At 33.9% G+C, this 15,701-nt stretch overlaps 9 protein-coding genes across 9 annotated transcripts; 3 read left to right on the forward strand and 6 right to left on the reverse strand.

Annotated features, from left to right (window-relative positions):
- Nucleotides 1–330: 330 nt before the first annotated feature.
- RO3G_06739 (uncharacterized protein) lies at nucleotides 331–604 on the reverse strand (the record flags this gene model as incomplete). The annotated part of the gene is made up of 2 exons (XM_067661329.1): nucleotides 331–376; nucleotides 426–604. 2 exons carry the CDS (start codon nucleotides 602–604, stop codon nucleotides 331–333), a joined length of 225 nt encoding a protein of 74 aa, XP_067517430.1.
- Nucleotides 605–1,874: 1,270 nt separating this feature from the next.
- On the reverse strand, nucleotides 1,875–2,828 carry RO3G_06740 (uncharacterized protein; the record flags this gene model as incomplete). The annotated part of the gene is made up of 1 exon (XM_067661330.1): nucleotides 1,875–2,828. The coding sequence occupies one exon, from the start codon at nucleotides 2,826–2,828 to the stop codon at nucleotides 1,875–1,877; it is 954 nt and encodes a 317-aa protein (XP_067517431.1).
- A 2,327-nt stretch (nucleotides 2,829–5,155) lies between these two features.
- On the reverse strand, nucleotides 5,156–6,418 carry RO3G_06741 (uncharacterized protein; the record flags this gene model as incomplete). The annotated part of the gene is made up of 1 exon (XM_067661331.1): nucleotides 5,156–6,418. One exon carries the CDS (start codon nucleotides 6,416–6,418, stop codon nucleotides 5,156–5,158), a length of 1,263 nt encoding a protein of 420 aa, XP_067517432.1.
- A 950-nt stretch (nucleotides 6,419–7,368) lies between these two features.
- Nucleotides 7,369–7,744, reverse strand: RO3G_06742 (uncharacterized protein; the record flags this gene model as incomplete). The annotated part of the gene is made up of 2 exons (XM_067661332.1): nucleotides 7,369–7,593; nucleotides 7,670–7,744. 2 exons carry the CDS (start codon nucleotides 7,742–7,744, stop codon nucleotides 7,369–7,371), a joined length of 300 nt encoding a protein of 99 aa, XP_067517433.1.
- A 324-nt stretch (nucleotides 7,745–8,068) lies between these two features.
- On the reverse strand, nucleotides 8,069–9,055 carry RO3G_06743 (uncharacterized protein; the record flags this gene model as incomplete). The annotated part of the gene is made up of 1 exon (XM_067661333.1): nucleotides 8,069–9,055. The coding sequence occupies one exon, from the start codon at nucleotides 9,053–9,055 to the stop codon at nucleotides 8,069–8,071; it is 987 nt and encodes a 328-aa protein (XP_067517434.1).
- Nucleotides 9,056–10,624: 1,569 nt separating this feature from the next.
- On the forward strand, nucleotides 10,625–11,641 carry RO3G_06744 (uncharacterized protein; the record flags this gene model as incomplete). Its single annotated transcript, XM_067661334.1, has 1 exon — nucleotides 10,625–11,641. The coding sequence occupies one exon, from the start codon at nucleotides 10,625–10,627 to the stop codon at nucleotides 11,639–11,641; it is 1,017 nt and encodes a 338-aa protein (XP_067517435.1).
- Nucleotides 11,642–12,108: 467 nt separating this feature from the next.
- On the forward strand, nucleotides 12,109–13,146 carry RO3G_06745 (uncharacterized protein; the record flags this gene model as incomplete). The annotated part of the gene is made up of 5 exons (XM_067661335.1): nucleotides 12,109–12,229; nucleotides 12,296–12,381; nucleotides 12,432–12,492; nucleotides 12,544–12,615; nucleotides 12,692–13,146. 5 exons carry the CDS (start codon nucleotides 12,109–12,111, stop codon nucleotides 13,144–13,146), a joined length of 795 nt encoding a protein of 264 aa, XP_067517436.1.
- A 634-nt stretch (nucleotides 13,147–13,780) lies between these two features.
- RO3G_06746 (uncharacterized protein) lies at nucleotides 13,781–14,421 on the reverse strand (the record flags this gene model as incomplete). Its single annotated transcript, XM_067661336.1, has 2 exons — nucleotides 13,781–14,104; nucleotides 14,161–14,421. The coding sequence occupies 2 exons, from the start codon at nucleotides 14,419–14,421 to the stop codon at nucleotides 13,781–13,783; spliced, it is 585 nt and encodes a 194-aa protein (XP_067517437.1).
- A 454-nt stretch (nucleotides 14,422–14,875) lies between these two features.
- RO3G_06747 (uncharacterized protein) lies at nucleotides 14,876–15,602 on the forward strand (the record flags this gene model as incomplete). Its single annotated transcript, XM_067661337.1, has 5 exons — nucleotides 14,876–14,908; nucleotides 14,980–15,053; nucleotides 15,114–15,250; nucleotides 15,332–15,441; nucleotides 15,510–15,602. 5 exons carry the CDS (start codon nucleotides 14,876–14,878, stop codon nucleotides 15,600–15,602), a joined length of 447 nt encoding a protein of 148 aa, XP_067517438.1.
- Between the last annotated feature and the right edge of the window lie 99 nt (nucleotides 15,603–15,701).

Consider the following 15,701-nt stretch of genomic DNA (forward strand, 5'->3'; position numbering starts at 1 on the left):
TTCAATCGAGCACGTATGGCATCAATTGAAGTTGAAACTCAACTATTACGAACAGAGAGCAAAGAACACGGATGTGCTTTGGGAACGAGTTGAGGAAATATGAATTGACTTCAATAAATAGCTTTGTCAAAGACATGTAGATAATATTTCGGAAAGAACTCAAGAGATTATTAATAGAAAAAGAGGACCAACCAAATATTAATAAATAAATTCATTCCGTTGAAATTTTCATTTTTTCAAATTTTCAAATTGCGCATGTCATACTTCCTTCAATACTTATCCAATAGGGCTTAAACTCTTTCGGATTTTTCAAGGCATGTAGAAGATTTACTATGTGGGAACAGAGGCAGTTTGTACCATTGTAACAGGATATGCGCTATAAAAACCAAGAAAAATGGATTCCTTGCAGCAGTTTTTTGACCTACTGTACATCTTCAGGTTTAGGCGTTACAGGAGTAGGAGTGTCTTCTTCCATAGGAGTAATATCAGAGTGAGCATATTTACTGGCCATAGTACCCAGTTGGACAGAAGGATTCACAGTAGATGGAGAACCAGTAGGAATGCTAGTACCATCAGCAATTTCACCGAGAGTGTTTTCAGACATACGTATTTTAAATTTCAAATAAAGAGCAAAATTCAAAAAGTAAAATGTTGTATAATGGTTTAAATAATAAAGGAAAAGGTAAAAATAAAGATCAAGAAACAGTTTGGGTACTTTTTGAGACTGATCTTTATTCAGTCTTAAGTTAAAGTAAAAATTATTCTAATTGAAGACAGGTATTTATATCTTATTGAGTGAGTGGCTTGATATCTTCTATTGTTATCGTTCTTCTAATATTCAGGTACTTTAGCAAGTGTTATCTATAATTATGATTATGAAAACTTTTCATTTGTTCTTTTGTATGGTCTGTCATAGATTATCTTTTATTCTGGGAATTCCTCACTGATTTGAATAACGTTATTTTACGCGTTATTTCAATTATGTGAAAGATTAGCAATATTCCTGACATTGGATTGGATTTGGTTATTTTAGTTGATACGTCTTCTTATCAAAGAACTCTCATGAATACAATACATATTCTAAAAGAACATGTTTAATTGGAATTGATTGTATGATCTTATTTAAATAAACTTGTATTTTATTTTATTTTAATTATGATCTTGTATTAAGACTTATATTTATTAATGTCAACTACAATCAGTTACTGTTCTACAACACACTCAATAAGATATAAATATCTGCCTTCAATTAGAATAATTTTTACTTTAACTTAAACTGAAATAAAGATCAGACTCGAAACGTTCACAAACTGTTTCTTTATTTTTGTTTTTACCTCTTGTTTTCTATGATCTTAACAATTACAATTAGTTTTTTTACGACTAATGTTGGAACCATAATGAAGAAATAACGATATTTTAAGAATCGAGGAAGCAATGTGATCCTTACATAATATCAATGATGTTATTTAGTTAAAAAACTTAGTATCTATATTACATTCATCAAAAGATGCTTAGAAATAAGCTTCCATTTGGTATGCATGCTCTGACAGTGGATGATGCCACTTTGCAAGACATCCTTGTTATAGCATATACGCTAAGAACCCTAAATCGGTCGCAAAAATTTTGGCGGCCATATCGATGTTTCATATACAGTAGCGGACAAAATTGGTGCACAAAACTTTTTTTCAGCTATAAGCTACCATTACTTGCTCATTACAGTTTCAATATCTATGAAACTATATCAGATGGAAGGCGTACTAAATGTTGCAAATTGTGCAAAGTTTAATCATTGCATTGCCAAAAATGAGGGAGAACCAAGCTTTTATTTATAAGAATAGATATTTTTAAAAAAAAACCATAAAAGTGATTAAAACCTAAAAGTTCGTATAATTGCCTCGTCTTTTGATAACAGCAGCAATTCGTTTTGGCATGCTTTCATAGTATGGCTGCATATCACTTTCAGTAAAAGAGTCCCACTCTTTATCGATTCTTTTCCAGAGATCGTCTATGCTTCTTGGTGTGGTATCGTATTGAGACAGCTTTGACTTTAACTGTCGCCAAACATGTTCAATAGGATTTAGATCGGGACTTTGTGGCGGCCAATCTTTTAATACCGATATCCCATTATCAGATAACCAGTTAGTGGTATGCCTTGACTTGTGCTTTGGGTCATTGTCATGTTGAAACAAAACATCACAATGTTTCAAACCATAATATGCTAGGCTTTCTTGATACGTAGTAGACAAAATATGGGTGTATAATTTTGAATTCATTGTGCCATCATATACTCGACAAGCATATCCTGGTCCTCGAGATGTAATACAGCCCCAAAGCATAACAGATCCGCCGCCATGCTTCATTGTTTGATTAACATGAAAGGATCGCCAAGGTTGATCGACTTGCTTCCAATAGTAGCGTATACCATCGGCACCCCAAACATTGATTTTGGTCTCATCGCTGAAGATCACAGACTTCCAGTCCTCCACAGTCCATGATGCTTTGTCGCGACACCACTTCAATCGCTTTTTCTGGTTTGTATAGCTGATGAAAGGCTTGTACTTCTTAATTCCAGACTTGAAGCCTATCTTTCTAAGAAGCCTTCTGACCGACCGTTTGCTAATACTGTATCCTAAGGACCTCAAAAAGAGCTGAGCATCAGAAGCTGTGCGTAAGAGTCCTTGTCGAAACTTTAGACGGATGATTGCATTAGTTATTTTTTTAACTACGACCGGTCGACCACCACGGTTACGAGCCTTGATGTTCTTTTCTTCCTTTCTTATCCTGTTGATCGTCCATTTAGAGACTCCTGTTGTTCTAGAAATATCCATTGTCGTACGACCTGAGCGTATTCCAGATTTCACAGCTTCTCTTTTATCGTTGCTGATTTTTTTGGGCATAGAGTGCTGGTACTTTGTTAAAATGGATAGGGTAAAAATAAGAAGTGAAATTCATAGAGAGATACAAATTAGGCAAGGGTTTATATATTTTTTAAAAGCTATTGGAATGCACTAGTGTATTATAAAATTTTACAGCAAACTAGAAAGAAATGGGTAGATTTGAAAGAAGGCTAGACAAGTACTACATTTTTGGCGAAAATTGAAATATTCAAAAAATCACTAAAAATGACCTTATTCCTGAAGGATGTCCGGCACAGTTCCGGTTTACCTAGCATAATGCATATTTTAGACTGCCTTTCAGATGGTATATGCCACAAATGTCGCAGACATATAGCGGAGATGCAATGCTAATTTTAATTTTTGTGCACCAGTTTTGTCCGCTACTGTAACTGCCATACATCAGTAATGTTAGAATTCAAGAAACATACAAAGGAGTTGGCGATTGCTAATCCTTCACAAAAGTAAATGAGGGCAAGCTGAGGAAATCAGATGCTTACAGTGCCAGATGAGCTCCAAAATTCAATTTTTCAGATTCCATTCAAACTTTTACCCAATATAGCGTACTATTGGATAAGTCATTTCCCAAAATATCGGAGTGTGAAAGCAAATATTCGCTCCGCAATCATAAAAAAAGTGCAGACATGCTATAAATTTAAGGGTCACACAAAATTGTTTCTATTTGATGGTTTTTAGTAAAAATTTGCATACCATAAGCTCTAACTGATTAAAGTATTTGTGCAAAATCTCCGCCAAACTCTCCGACATTTTTATTTTTTTATTGCTGTTTTTAACATATTTCTCTTCATCAAATACAGATATTTTAGCAAAGCTATAACGTCTATTGTTGGACCATATAGTTACACAAATTTTCAAAGTTTTATTAAAATCTGTGAAGAAGTCATTGATATAGTGCGTGCCCAAAAAAATTGCATACCGCCTATTTTCAAGCGCAGATATCTACAACAAATAGTCGGAATTGGAAAACGAAAATGGTACCAATCGATGCGCAATGACCAAAAATATATATTTCCATATTTGGAATGTAGTTATAGCGCCGATTGAACCGTAAATGTCATGATTTATCCATCGTGGCCTGAAGTGCCAATTGTCCATGCGATCAGTTCTCTCAATCAGCTCTTATTCTGTAACAGGTCTATTAGGAATCGTATCAGCTATACTCTGATCACCGTAATCCTCAAAGCTATTAAGTCTTCAAGCAAATATCAAAGAAAATGGAGCACTCTTTGAACGGTGTCTTATTTTATAATTCGACGCTAGTTGGACAATTGGCAATACATCGTCCCAATCATTGCTGTTGGAATTAACCATTTTTCTTATAGTGTTTAATGTCGTCTTTACAGCGCTCTCGCTCACGCCATTACCTCGACTATGAAAGGCTGTACTGTATCTGCGATCTATTCCTAGGTGCTTGGATAATGAGTGCATGAGGCTATTCTTAAACTCTCTGCCGTTATCACTTTGAATGATTTTAGGTATGCCATAGTCACCAAAGATTTTTATTAATTCTTTTGCTACAGTGTCACTTTGTTTATTTTTTAATGGACGCAGTATGATGTACCTGGTACATACATCTATCAACACAAGGACATAGACATTTTCATTTGCCGTGACAGGTAAGGGTCCTAAAAGATCAATTCCAATATGGTCAAATGGTAGATATGCAAGAATGTTCTTTAAAGGATGATAGCCTTTCTTGCTTATGTTGTGTCTCTGGCATTCAATACATGATTTGATTGTCTCAGTAGCATCTTTATAAATATTATTCCAATGAAGTCCTTGGGAATGTAACTGCTCCACAATACTCGTACTACCGAAGTGTCCGAAGGTATGAGCATCTTCAAGTAGACGTGCTCTCTTCTCAGGTGGAGGAGTCATATAGTCAGTTGTGGGATTATTAGCAAACTTTTTATTTTTTATTCTCACAGCTAGCACATTTAGTTTCTTGTCCTGACTATAGATCAAGTTGTGTCTCTTTGCTGTAGAGTTTGTCTGTCTTTTAACTTTTATTTTATTTTTATTTTTAATTTCCTTTTTTTCTTTTTTATTTTCTTTTTGCGCAGCATCACCCCTTCCCAGCATGAACTCATTATTCAAGCAAGGTTCATAAAGTCTAGAAAGTAAGTCTGGTAATTGATTGAGAATTCCTTGTAAGTGAATTACATCAAAGTTGAAATCTAGTAAAGTTTCTAACCAGCCTATCATCATAGGGTTTGCTTGTTCTTGGGTATGTAAATACATTAAAGCCTTATGGTCAGTACGTAATTCAAATTTATTTCCCATAAAAACTCACGATATTTTTCTAGTGCAAACACTACCGCGTACAGTTCACGTTTAGTTGTATTCCACTTACGTAGAGAGGGTGACAAAGATTTGGATGCAAATGCAATGTGTAAAGTTCTATTCAGCTCATCTCTTTGGATCAATACTGCACCAACACCATATTGTGAGGCATCAGTAGCCACGTAGAATTTCTTTGACAAGTCTGGAGTGTGCAACAGTGTCTTTGACTTTAGAATCTCTTTTAAAGCAATGAATGCATCAGTGTGTTCTTGGGTCCAGTTGTTTTGTACATCAGGATCATTACGAAGTCTGTCGATAGGTGCAGCTACACGAGAGATTAAAGGTATAAAGTCTCTCATATATGATACAATGCCCATTAATCGCATCACTTCTTTTTTATTGCGTGGTATAGGCCAACTATCGATGTTTGTTAGGCGGCGTGGATCTACTTTGATGATACCACCACTCTCAACTACGAATCCTAAAAGATAAATTGATCGTTGATACCAACTGCATTTCTTTACATTGATTTTTAGGTTGACGGAAGTTAATCGTTCAATCACCTTTTTTACATTTGAAGCATGATCATCAGCTGTTCCTTTGATTACACAGTCATCAACATAGGTCTCAATGAAATCCATATCTGCAAAGAGTATTTTCATCACTTTACAGAATATTGCAGTAACTGTTTTTAGACCGAAACAACATCCTTGAAAAGTATATGTTCGATTCTTAAATTGGAAGGAGAGTTTGTGTTGATCTTTAGGGGCTACAAGGAAACTATTGTATGCATTTTTCAAGTCAATCTTAGTGAATACTTCACCACCAGCTAAGTTATCAAATATGCTTCTTATTCTTGGAACAGGATAAACGACATCAGGGATTAGTTTGTTGATACCACGAACATCTAAACATACTCTGTGGCTCGTTATCTCATTGTTCTCATCTTTCTTTGGTACCATTAATAAAGGACTGTTAAAAGATGTGTTAGCGCGGTTCTCTTTAATGATACCTGCTTTTAACCATTCATTTATTTGCTCTTCTAATTCAGGCATTTGTCGGTGAGCAATCGGATATTGTCTCTTAAAGGACTTTGCTCCCTTTTCCATTGGTAATTCTACTACAGATTCTGGTACTGTGCAGAAAGATCCAGCAGGAATATTTTGGTTGTCATCAATTGCATTTGTTGTATCCACACAACTAATAAAGTGAACATTCATGGATAAACTTGGATACTACAGAATTATAGTCTAACCAGATCTCTATTAATAAACGTGAGAATTCTGCAATAGCCAATCTTGCCCTGTTGTCCTACCAGCGTTCTAAAAGACTATATCGGAACCTGATTACAACAACGGCAGTTCAATCCTATTCTATAATTATCGTTAGATCAATAGTTTAATTACTTCATTGTCCCTTGATTCGTCAAGTAGACAGCGGCTATTGATTATCCACTATCCTTCCTTATATTCCATATCATTCTTTTAACCGATCAATTGAAATAGCGGTAAAGACCCAGACATTCAAAAAGTATAAATACCCTCAATATTTTTCATTAATAAAGTCATACATAATCTTTAGTTTCACAACTATCGTCTTTTTATAGTTTTTGTCTTCTATTTCATATTTGGCAAAACAGCATTCTGGATATAAGTCATGAATTGCTTTTGTTGATCTTCGGTACCATAGGGTGAGTTGTTAGGTTCAATCTCATTATTAGCATCAAAATTCATATTTAGAAATTGTGCGTCTTCCTTTAATCTATTTGAATAATCATCTTCATTACCTGGGTACTTGTATGCTACTCCAGTAAGACCGATATTCATTTTTCCAAGAACATCAGTTCCAAGCAAGACATCAAATTCTTGTATCATTGTCTCATTAAAATTTACAACTTCAAAAGAATGTTTAAAAGAGATGTTATTCATATAAGTTAAAGTGAGAGGATCAGTTTGTCCAATTCGTTTACAATTATTATCTAAAGACAAAAATTTAAAGAACCATTTACAGAATTCACTTTGTCAATATTCAATTTATTATTCAAACAAATTTTTGATATGCAAGTGATATCACTGCCAGTGTCAATCTTGCCAATTAATTTCTTGCCCTCTATTAATATAGGAGTCAAAAGTTTAAAAGGATTAGTATCTTCATCTTCAGTTATTTTATTTCATAATGCCTTACAGTCATATGAATGATTTTCAGCTTCTGTCATATCATGATCATCGTCATTTTCATCATTTGTAGTACGAACAATGGCATAGATTGACTTGTCCGAATCTCTTGGTTTCTTTGGGTCGGCATGAAGTTTCCTTTTAAAGTCTGCATATTCTTGGCATTGATGGCCATGGGACCAACTTCTACCACAATAGCGACAGGGTTTACTAGTGCTGGCCTTTTGAGGAAAATTTTTGTTGCCATAATATTTATTTTTTACGGTCGACGCAGCATCATTTTTTTGTTCGTTTTACTAAAGCAATCATCTTCATTGTGATTTGCATTTGAACCACCATGTCTTGAGCAAAAGAAAGCACCAGAAGAACCATGACCTTTGTTTCTTTTTGGAATACTAAAAGGACCAGCATTTGTGTGAATTCTTTTACTACCACTGGCGATATTGGCGTAGGATGAGCTGGTGTATGTCCTTGGATCATCACTGTCGTATTTACCTTAATAATTTTCTTAATGTCGTGTGAGATCACTCAAAAGATTCTTCAACTAATAATTTGACTGTATATCATATATAGCCCAAAGTGCTATATACGATAAACAGCCCACACAATTTATACCGTACTACCTCGGACCCTAAATCACATTATTATATTCTAAGACGTAGTTTGTATTGAATGGGCTCTCTCTCTCGTCCTTACTCAATAAAGAGGTTCAAGAGACTCATCGATTTTTCGACTTATTTTATTACTTTTATTAATCGAGAGAAATAACACGCCTATTCCACAATCACCTAATAAATTTCTTGCTATTTCAGCAGCTCTCTCTACAGTCCATGGTACGTTCTTATTTTCTTTTAGAACAAAAGCTGTCTTACACTTCTCCAGAACAGGTTCAGAGAATGATGCTTTAAATCTAGCAGCCACCATTGGATCATTTTTATTCGCCCCAGCCTCAATACAAGTGCTTAAAAAACGGGTCATATACGAAGAGATAGATTCATGTTTATTCATGGTCATTGTAAATAGACGATGCATCGCATCTGTTCTAGCATTATCAGTCAGGAATTTGTTCGTAAAGACAATTCTAGCTGAGGTCCATGTATCACACCTTTTCAGATCCTTTTCGACCCAATCATCATGGTCGAAAGCCAAAGAAACAGGGAGATACCGGCGCCAAACCTCTTGAATGTCCAAGGCAGCAGAATATATGACCTTTTCGAAGGACCGCAAAAAGTGTTCGACTGATTCATAGCATTTTTCACCAGGGAATGGTATATCAGGCCAAGAGGTAAGCTGGAATTTTGGAATATCATTTTGTGTCAGACGCAAACCAATTTCCTTCTTGACAGGATTAATCGCAGGAGAAACAAGTTTACCAGAGAGAGTAAGCAACTGTGCGCCATATTTTCTCATTTTTTGAAACGCCAAGTCTGCTTTTTCTTCTTCACCAGCCATGATATACTTTTGGTATAACCGAGCAGATTCTTCCTTTTTATACCTTATGAGTTTTGAAACTTCAGCATCAATGTCATCATGATCAGACGTAATTTCCTGCACATTTGCATTTTCGATAGGGGTTTCTTCAGAGCCATCTTCAGTAAGAGAAGGGTCTTGATCTACTTGTTCGATCTCCATGTCAGTAGCACCAAGCTCCATGGGTCTGTCTTCTTGTTTGGGGTTTTCCATAGCAGTTTACCAGGGTAAGAACCAGAAGGATGATTAATTTTAAAAAATGTTTTAATCGTAAGTGTCATGTTTTGACATGTCAATAAGATAACAGTCTTATCATTCTAAGCTAAATCTTTACAAATGAGTTTGAATAAGAATAGATCCTGATAATTACCAACTGCCCTGAACAGCCAAGTTTCACTTTCATCTCAACAGTTGATTATTTACATCAGTTTATAAAATTTTTCTTATACATGTCAAATCATATCGGTCGTAACTATCTCTTGTCATTTAATCTCAGGTCTTGCTCAATTAATATAAATAGCCTTGGAATCTTTCTTTAATAAAAGTATTCGACTTTAGAACTATTGTTCGGTCTCGTTAATTCTTCTTTGTTCATATTTTTATACTTAAAACACTTCACTGATCTTATTGTTCTAAATTTGGAAAAGTGTGGAATTGTTTAATCATAGTTTAATCTTTGTGTATCGTTATTATTTTAATACAACTGATATCTTTTTTTTTTGTAATAAGACAACTGATATCTTATAGAAAATAATTATGTTTACAACATTCGGAATCCGCGAAATTAACTTCAAACAACCAATGTTTTTTTTTTAGAAATCCCCCAAATTTATTTTAAAGTCCGTACTTTTTTTGTAAAATCCTCATTTTGGCAGTGGAACGACTGTAAATAAAAAAACTTTTCTAAAATGTAACCTATCACTCCATTAGCAAGCTAAACCAACAGAACATAGGAAAGAAATGATATCTATCCTTAATAAGCAATACCTGAGCTAGGATTAAGCAAGTGGCTGTTGGTGAACAACCTTCTGCTGTTAGAATGATTCTGCATTTCCAAAAAAAAAAAGTGCATTGATGGCAGCCATCTTCAATCTTGGCACCTTTTACTTACAAATGGTAAAAATATTTTTTATAGTGTATCACAAATGGGTCTTTTTCTCTGCCTCCTTTTTGCAGCTTAATTGCTTTCATCTTTTTTTTCGTTTTCAATCATAAATTACTTTTTTAGTGCATTCAAAGAGTAATTATGTCAAAGAAATTACCTTCTGTTATTTTATTTTTTTTTGTTTATGAAGAAACAGTCTCTTTGGTTTGTCGAAAGTTGCTTAAGTTAGTTATACCGTTGAACAATGATAGTCTGTAGTCATATTGTATCATTTTTGGCATTTCGCTTTTAATCGAATCTCCCTTTTTTTTTTAACATGAAACGTTTTACGAAAGTTAAGCGTGTGACCCTTTTATTACATACAAATGTATTTGTATTTGTATTTTTTTTCTTCTTTCCTTTTACTTTGAACTCTCGTAGTTTATTATTATTCAACTCTCCTTCCTTCAACTTTACTTACCCTTCCCATTCATTTTCTTTCAATAAATGCACACATAGCGATGACAGCTATTTTAAACATACATTGTTATGATGAACCTACCTCTCCCACTTTTTCCACCTTTTTATCTGAAAAAACACCATCAGAAATCAAGAATGTACTAAAATCGACAATTCGTTCTCTTCAAGAAAGAGAAAGAGGTTGGTGAATGTATATTTATGCTATTGAAAGCATATTCATGCAGTTCTCTATTTTAGATCTTAGATTTGCTGCCTCAGTAGGTAAGACTTTACTAGAAGATAACAAGTTACTAGAAGACCAAACCAAATTACTACTGGAGCATAAAGATTCTAGAACTGAAGATAAGCAACAGCAACAAATTATTGACTCACTTAAACAAGAACATCAAGAACTATTAAATCAATATCATTCCATCACTAAAGCCAATAAACAGATGAAATCAGAGGATGATCATGCGAAATTTAAAATGCAATTAGATACGCTATATGAAAAGTTGGAAAACGCATACAACATCATTGAGCGATATGACGACGAGAGGCGTATCCATTTGGAACAAATACGATTGCAGCGAAAATACGAAGCTGAAAAGAAAAGCAGTAATAAAATCACCAAATTATCTGCAAAAGTGGACTGTATTAGCATTGAAAATCATGTTTTATTGAAAGAGAAAGAAAAGGTAGAGGATCGCTTAAGGAATGCTATGCAAGAATTGAAGGTGACAAGAGACGGAGTATTTGTACTACGAAAACTACAAGAGCGGTATAATACGCTTAATGAAAAATACCATCATCAAACACTTCATGTCAATGAACTCAAGTTGTGGATTAAGGAATGTCAAAATGAGCCTGTGGACTTGCTCCCTAAAGTCAGTCATGAGATAATACAAGGATCTTCATTATTTTCCGAGCTACAATTGCACAGTAATGAAGGCTTGTATAATCAAGCTTATGATGACATAGACAGCTATCTACGTATGCAGAAAAAGAGACATTCAATATCATGGAGTTGCTCTGCCAATGTTGGAAGAAAAAAGAAGCAAGCAAAAATAGAGATATGTCAATGGGCCAATAAGAGAGAAAAACAATTTTCATTTAGCTTCAATTTATGTTACTCTATCTGGCGCACTGTTCGTTTTATGCTAGTCATTCAATTATCTTTCCTTTTCGTATTATTGGACTATTCAAACAGTGACGATGAAAAGAAGGAAAAGAAAGAAAAGATCTTGTATGATTAATAATAAAATGCATAGTTCCTCTTCTTTTGTCAAAGGAATTCTAAATGTAGTAAGGTTCTTGTTCTTCATCAAAAAGAAACACTTTTCGATCAAGTTTCAAAGAACAGTTCTATATTTGAATTTGATTCATATTGGTAATGAGATATCTAGATGAATTCTTTTCTTTTTCATAACATGTATTACCTTCATTGTTTTCACTATCCCTCTTGGGCAAATCATTGTCTCTTTTCTGCTTTGTCTATCAATAAAACATTTGTTGTATGTATCACAATTAAAAAAAGGAGTCAAGGGGCATAGAAATCTGCTGAAACAATCTTGATAGCCAATTAATTTCCACTGTGCGTCCCTTTATAAAAAATGTCACATCTGCTTTTTTTTTTTTTTTTTTTTTTTTTTTTTTTTTTTTTTTTTTTTTTTTTTTTTTTTTTTTAAAAAAAACAGAAAGAAAAAACAACTCATATTGTTATATGGCAGATTCAGCTTTAATTGCAAACACAACACTTTTATTAGAAGATAAGGGTCGAAGTGGAGTACCTGACTTGACTTGGGTGAATGTTGCAATTGCTTCATCGTTTATTCTTGTGAATGGTTTGATACAACAAAAAAAAAGGGGGGGGGAGGGGGAATAATTTTTCTTACTCTTTTTTTTTATAGGTGCTATTTCTGTTGTGTTAGGCTTAAAGCTTGAAAAGACATTGATTATAGCAGCATTACGCTGCCTTATTCAGTTGACTATTATGGTAAATACACATATACTACATATGTTATTTATTAAACTATACACACTTAGGGTTTTATTCTTGAAGATGTGTTTAAAACAAAACGACCAGAGCTGGTTATGTTGATGGCTTGTGAGTTGTATGATATTTGATGAATCAAAGAGAATCTAATCCATGGTATAGGTGTGTTAATTCTTCTTGGAGCATATGAAACAGTCTATAACAAGTCGAAACAAACTTATAAAGGCATGGTGAGTAAGGATGATGATGATCAATTATGAATTTAGATATTAATCTCGCATCTAGTTTATATCTGTATTATTATCATCAGGCATATCTACATTAGTAATTGGTATTATTGGTTCAAGATGGGCCATGAAACAAAAACCGTTTTGGTTACCCGAAGTATTTATTCCTACAATGGGCATGTTGCTTGGTAACGCAATGAGTGGTATGGCCGTTGCCCTCAGTAGTTGTTTATCCAGTGTGAGTCATCAAAAGGAACAGATAGAAACTTATTTGGCATTTGGTGCTAGTCGATGGGAAGCAGGACGATCCATTGCGATTGAAGCAGTTCGGCTTTCGATGCTGCCAACAATCAATCAAATGTCCGTGATTGGATTGATTGCTATTCCTGGTATGATGACGGGTCAAATATTGGGTGGTGCACCTGTGAGTAATGCGGTCAAGTATCAACAGATTATTATGTTTTTAATCTCTGCTAGTACCGCATTAGGTGTCCTTAGTGCAGTTATCGTAAGTTGTTTTCCGAGTAACATAGATTGAAATAGATAGAAGCTAACCCTTTTAAGTCTTGTGTTAGAGTATTGATCGATTCACGTCACAGACTTAGACCAGAAAGAATTATTAGTGGCAGGGCCAGTTTATTACAAGATATCAAACAAATATTTATTTCACTGTGGAAATTATTTGTACACTTTTTCTGTTGCTGCTTTGTTAAATCTAGAAAAGCAAAGAGGATGATAGATGAAGATGATGAAGATTATCAACAAAATGAACCTTTATTAAATTAAATATAAATTCTACCTTTTGAATAGAGGTTTGTTACATTAACAATAAAAAGTTTATTTTTCACTATTATTTTTATGCTTTTCTGATATAGTCTTTAATAAATTTGTGATGAATACCTTTTCATGTATCAACCTCAATGTGTCCTTTTGTTGTGGTTGTTGTAAAAGAATAATGAATTCCAATAAAGTATTAGCAGATAAAATATAAAGTTGATTTGTATCTAATCCAAATTGTTGCATGTTTTTATAAATCGTCTTTTTCACTTCCAATGTTAAACAAGAAACAGCATAAGCCCATTTCTCTGTATCTGACATATCATCACTGAGCCTTTTCATCTTTCTTTCTATGGACTAAATCATATTTTATATAAGACGCACAAATTTCCTATTCAACTTGCCTGATCAGCTTTATTTTTTATAAAGAACACAGGTACATCATATTGATTTGCTTTCCTTGCGAGGTCTATATCAGTCGCCATCAATCGATCATCAAATACAATCAAGAGTGCATCAAAGGCACCCAAACAATAATTCTTAAAAAAATACTTGGATGGATGACGTAGAGTACCAATACCTGGCATGTCCCACAATGCAATAGTAGATAGAATAGGATGTCTATAAGCCTTTGGTTCAATCGTAGTTTCCACTTCACCTACGACTGCTCTTTTTGGATGATCATGTTTGTAACCCAACAAGGCATTCACTAAAGAGGACTATTTTTATATAATGATCAATAAGAATATAGAAGATGTTCATTTCTTTTATATACTTTGCCAGTGCCAGAGGATCCAACGATGGCTATATTACTATATGCAAAATCCAGACACAACATGCCTTCAGCACGACGTCTAAGATAATCTACTGATAATGCATTTCTTTCAACTCCGAATGTATTTCTGATGGAAGACAAGAAATAGTAAAAGGGTGCAAGAGGTGAGATAACCACACCCAACAATCCACCCATCGCAACGTCCAGTATTTGGCTATTTTTACTGAATTCGTAAGCACCAATGATAGGTAATGCCAACATGATAACAGGGGATAAGAGAACAGCGGAGCCTGCTGCACTTAGAATTTGAAGAGTTCTCTTTGCACTTTCTTTTTTCCATAAATCATCGGCTGTCAGATTAGATTGTTCAATTCCCATCTTTGAGAAAAGAAAAGAAAAGAGAAAGTGAGAGAAGCTCTATTGTGAATCACATGAAGTCTGATTGTGTAACACAAATCATGGCAACAAGTAAATTGAAATTCAATTTGTTCTATTTGTTGATGTCATAAAAATAGACTGAATAGAGAGTGAGTGAGTGAGTGAGTGAGCGAGTGAGATAATGACAAAGATATGTAGAATCATGTGACAACATTTAGTAAAGTGCCCTGAACCTGAGATATGCTTTTTTTTTTTTTTTTTTTTTTTTCCCTTTTTCTTTCTCCTATTCTGCATTATTTAATGTCAAATTCAGTTCCACCGCAGTTGAAAAGAGAAAATGCTTTCTTGGGTGATCCTTTTAAAGAGGCAAGTGAACCTTTTCTTTTTCTTTAATTTCATAGAAAATGAAAAATGATCAACTTTTTTTATTTCTAACCTTAGAACATTTGCTTCATTTGTCACTATGACAGTGATATCGGACCTTGGTGTAATATCACTTGTCACTGCTCTGAAAAGTATAAAAAAATAACCAATAATGATGATAAGCAAAGAGTTGATAACAATATTAACAATAGAAAACGATTTGTTCATACCTTTTGTCTTTCAACCAATCGTACTTGTTGTCTTTGTGGTTTTCCTTACAAAAGAATATCTCAACAACAGTCAACAATAGAACAAAGTACAACAAGTTTAATTAAAAATCATTGGACAAGTAAGTATGAAGAAAAGAGATAAAAGTTATTAATTGGAAAAATAGAATATATTGTGGCTATTATTATTATGTTGTGTATAGTGACATTATTCATAATTGACCTTCGAAATTGCACAACAATTCAAACAATTTATGCAAATGAATTACCAGAGTCAAAGATTGTTCGAAAACCAGATTATATAACACTGCCAGTAAGTAACTGAATCATTTGGTTATGACTACTAATATCATAATAGAGGATTGACTTGAAATGTTATAGATCAAAACTATCTTATTTTATTATTTATTACCTGTTCAATCTTCATTCACTCTTTATCTCTTTCTCTCTTTCCATTCTTTACTTTGCCTTTAAATATATGAAACGTTCATAACCTTTTTTTTTTTTTCTTTATTTTACTGTACATATTCTCTCTCTCTCTCTCTCTCTCTCTTTTACATAAATTACAACTAC

Source organism: Rhizopus delemar, genomic scaffold (assembly GCF_000149305.1).
Source record: "Rhizopus delemar RA 99-880 supercont3.5 genomic scaffold, whole genome shotgun sequence".
NCBI lineage: Eukaryota > Fungi > Mucoromycota > Mucoromycetes > Mucorales > Rhizopodaceae > Rhizopus > Rhizopus delemar.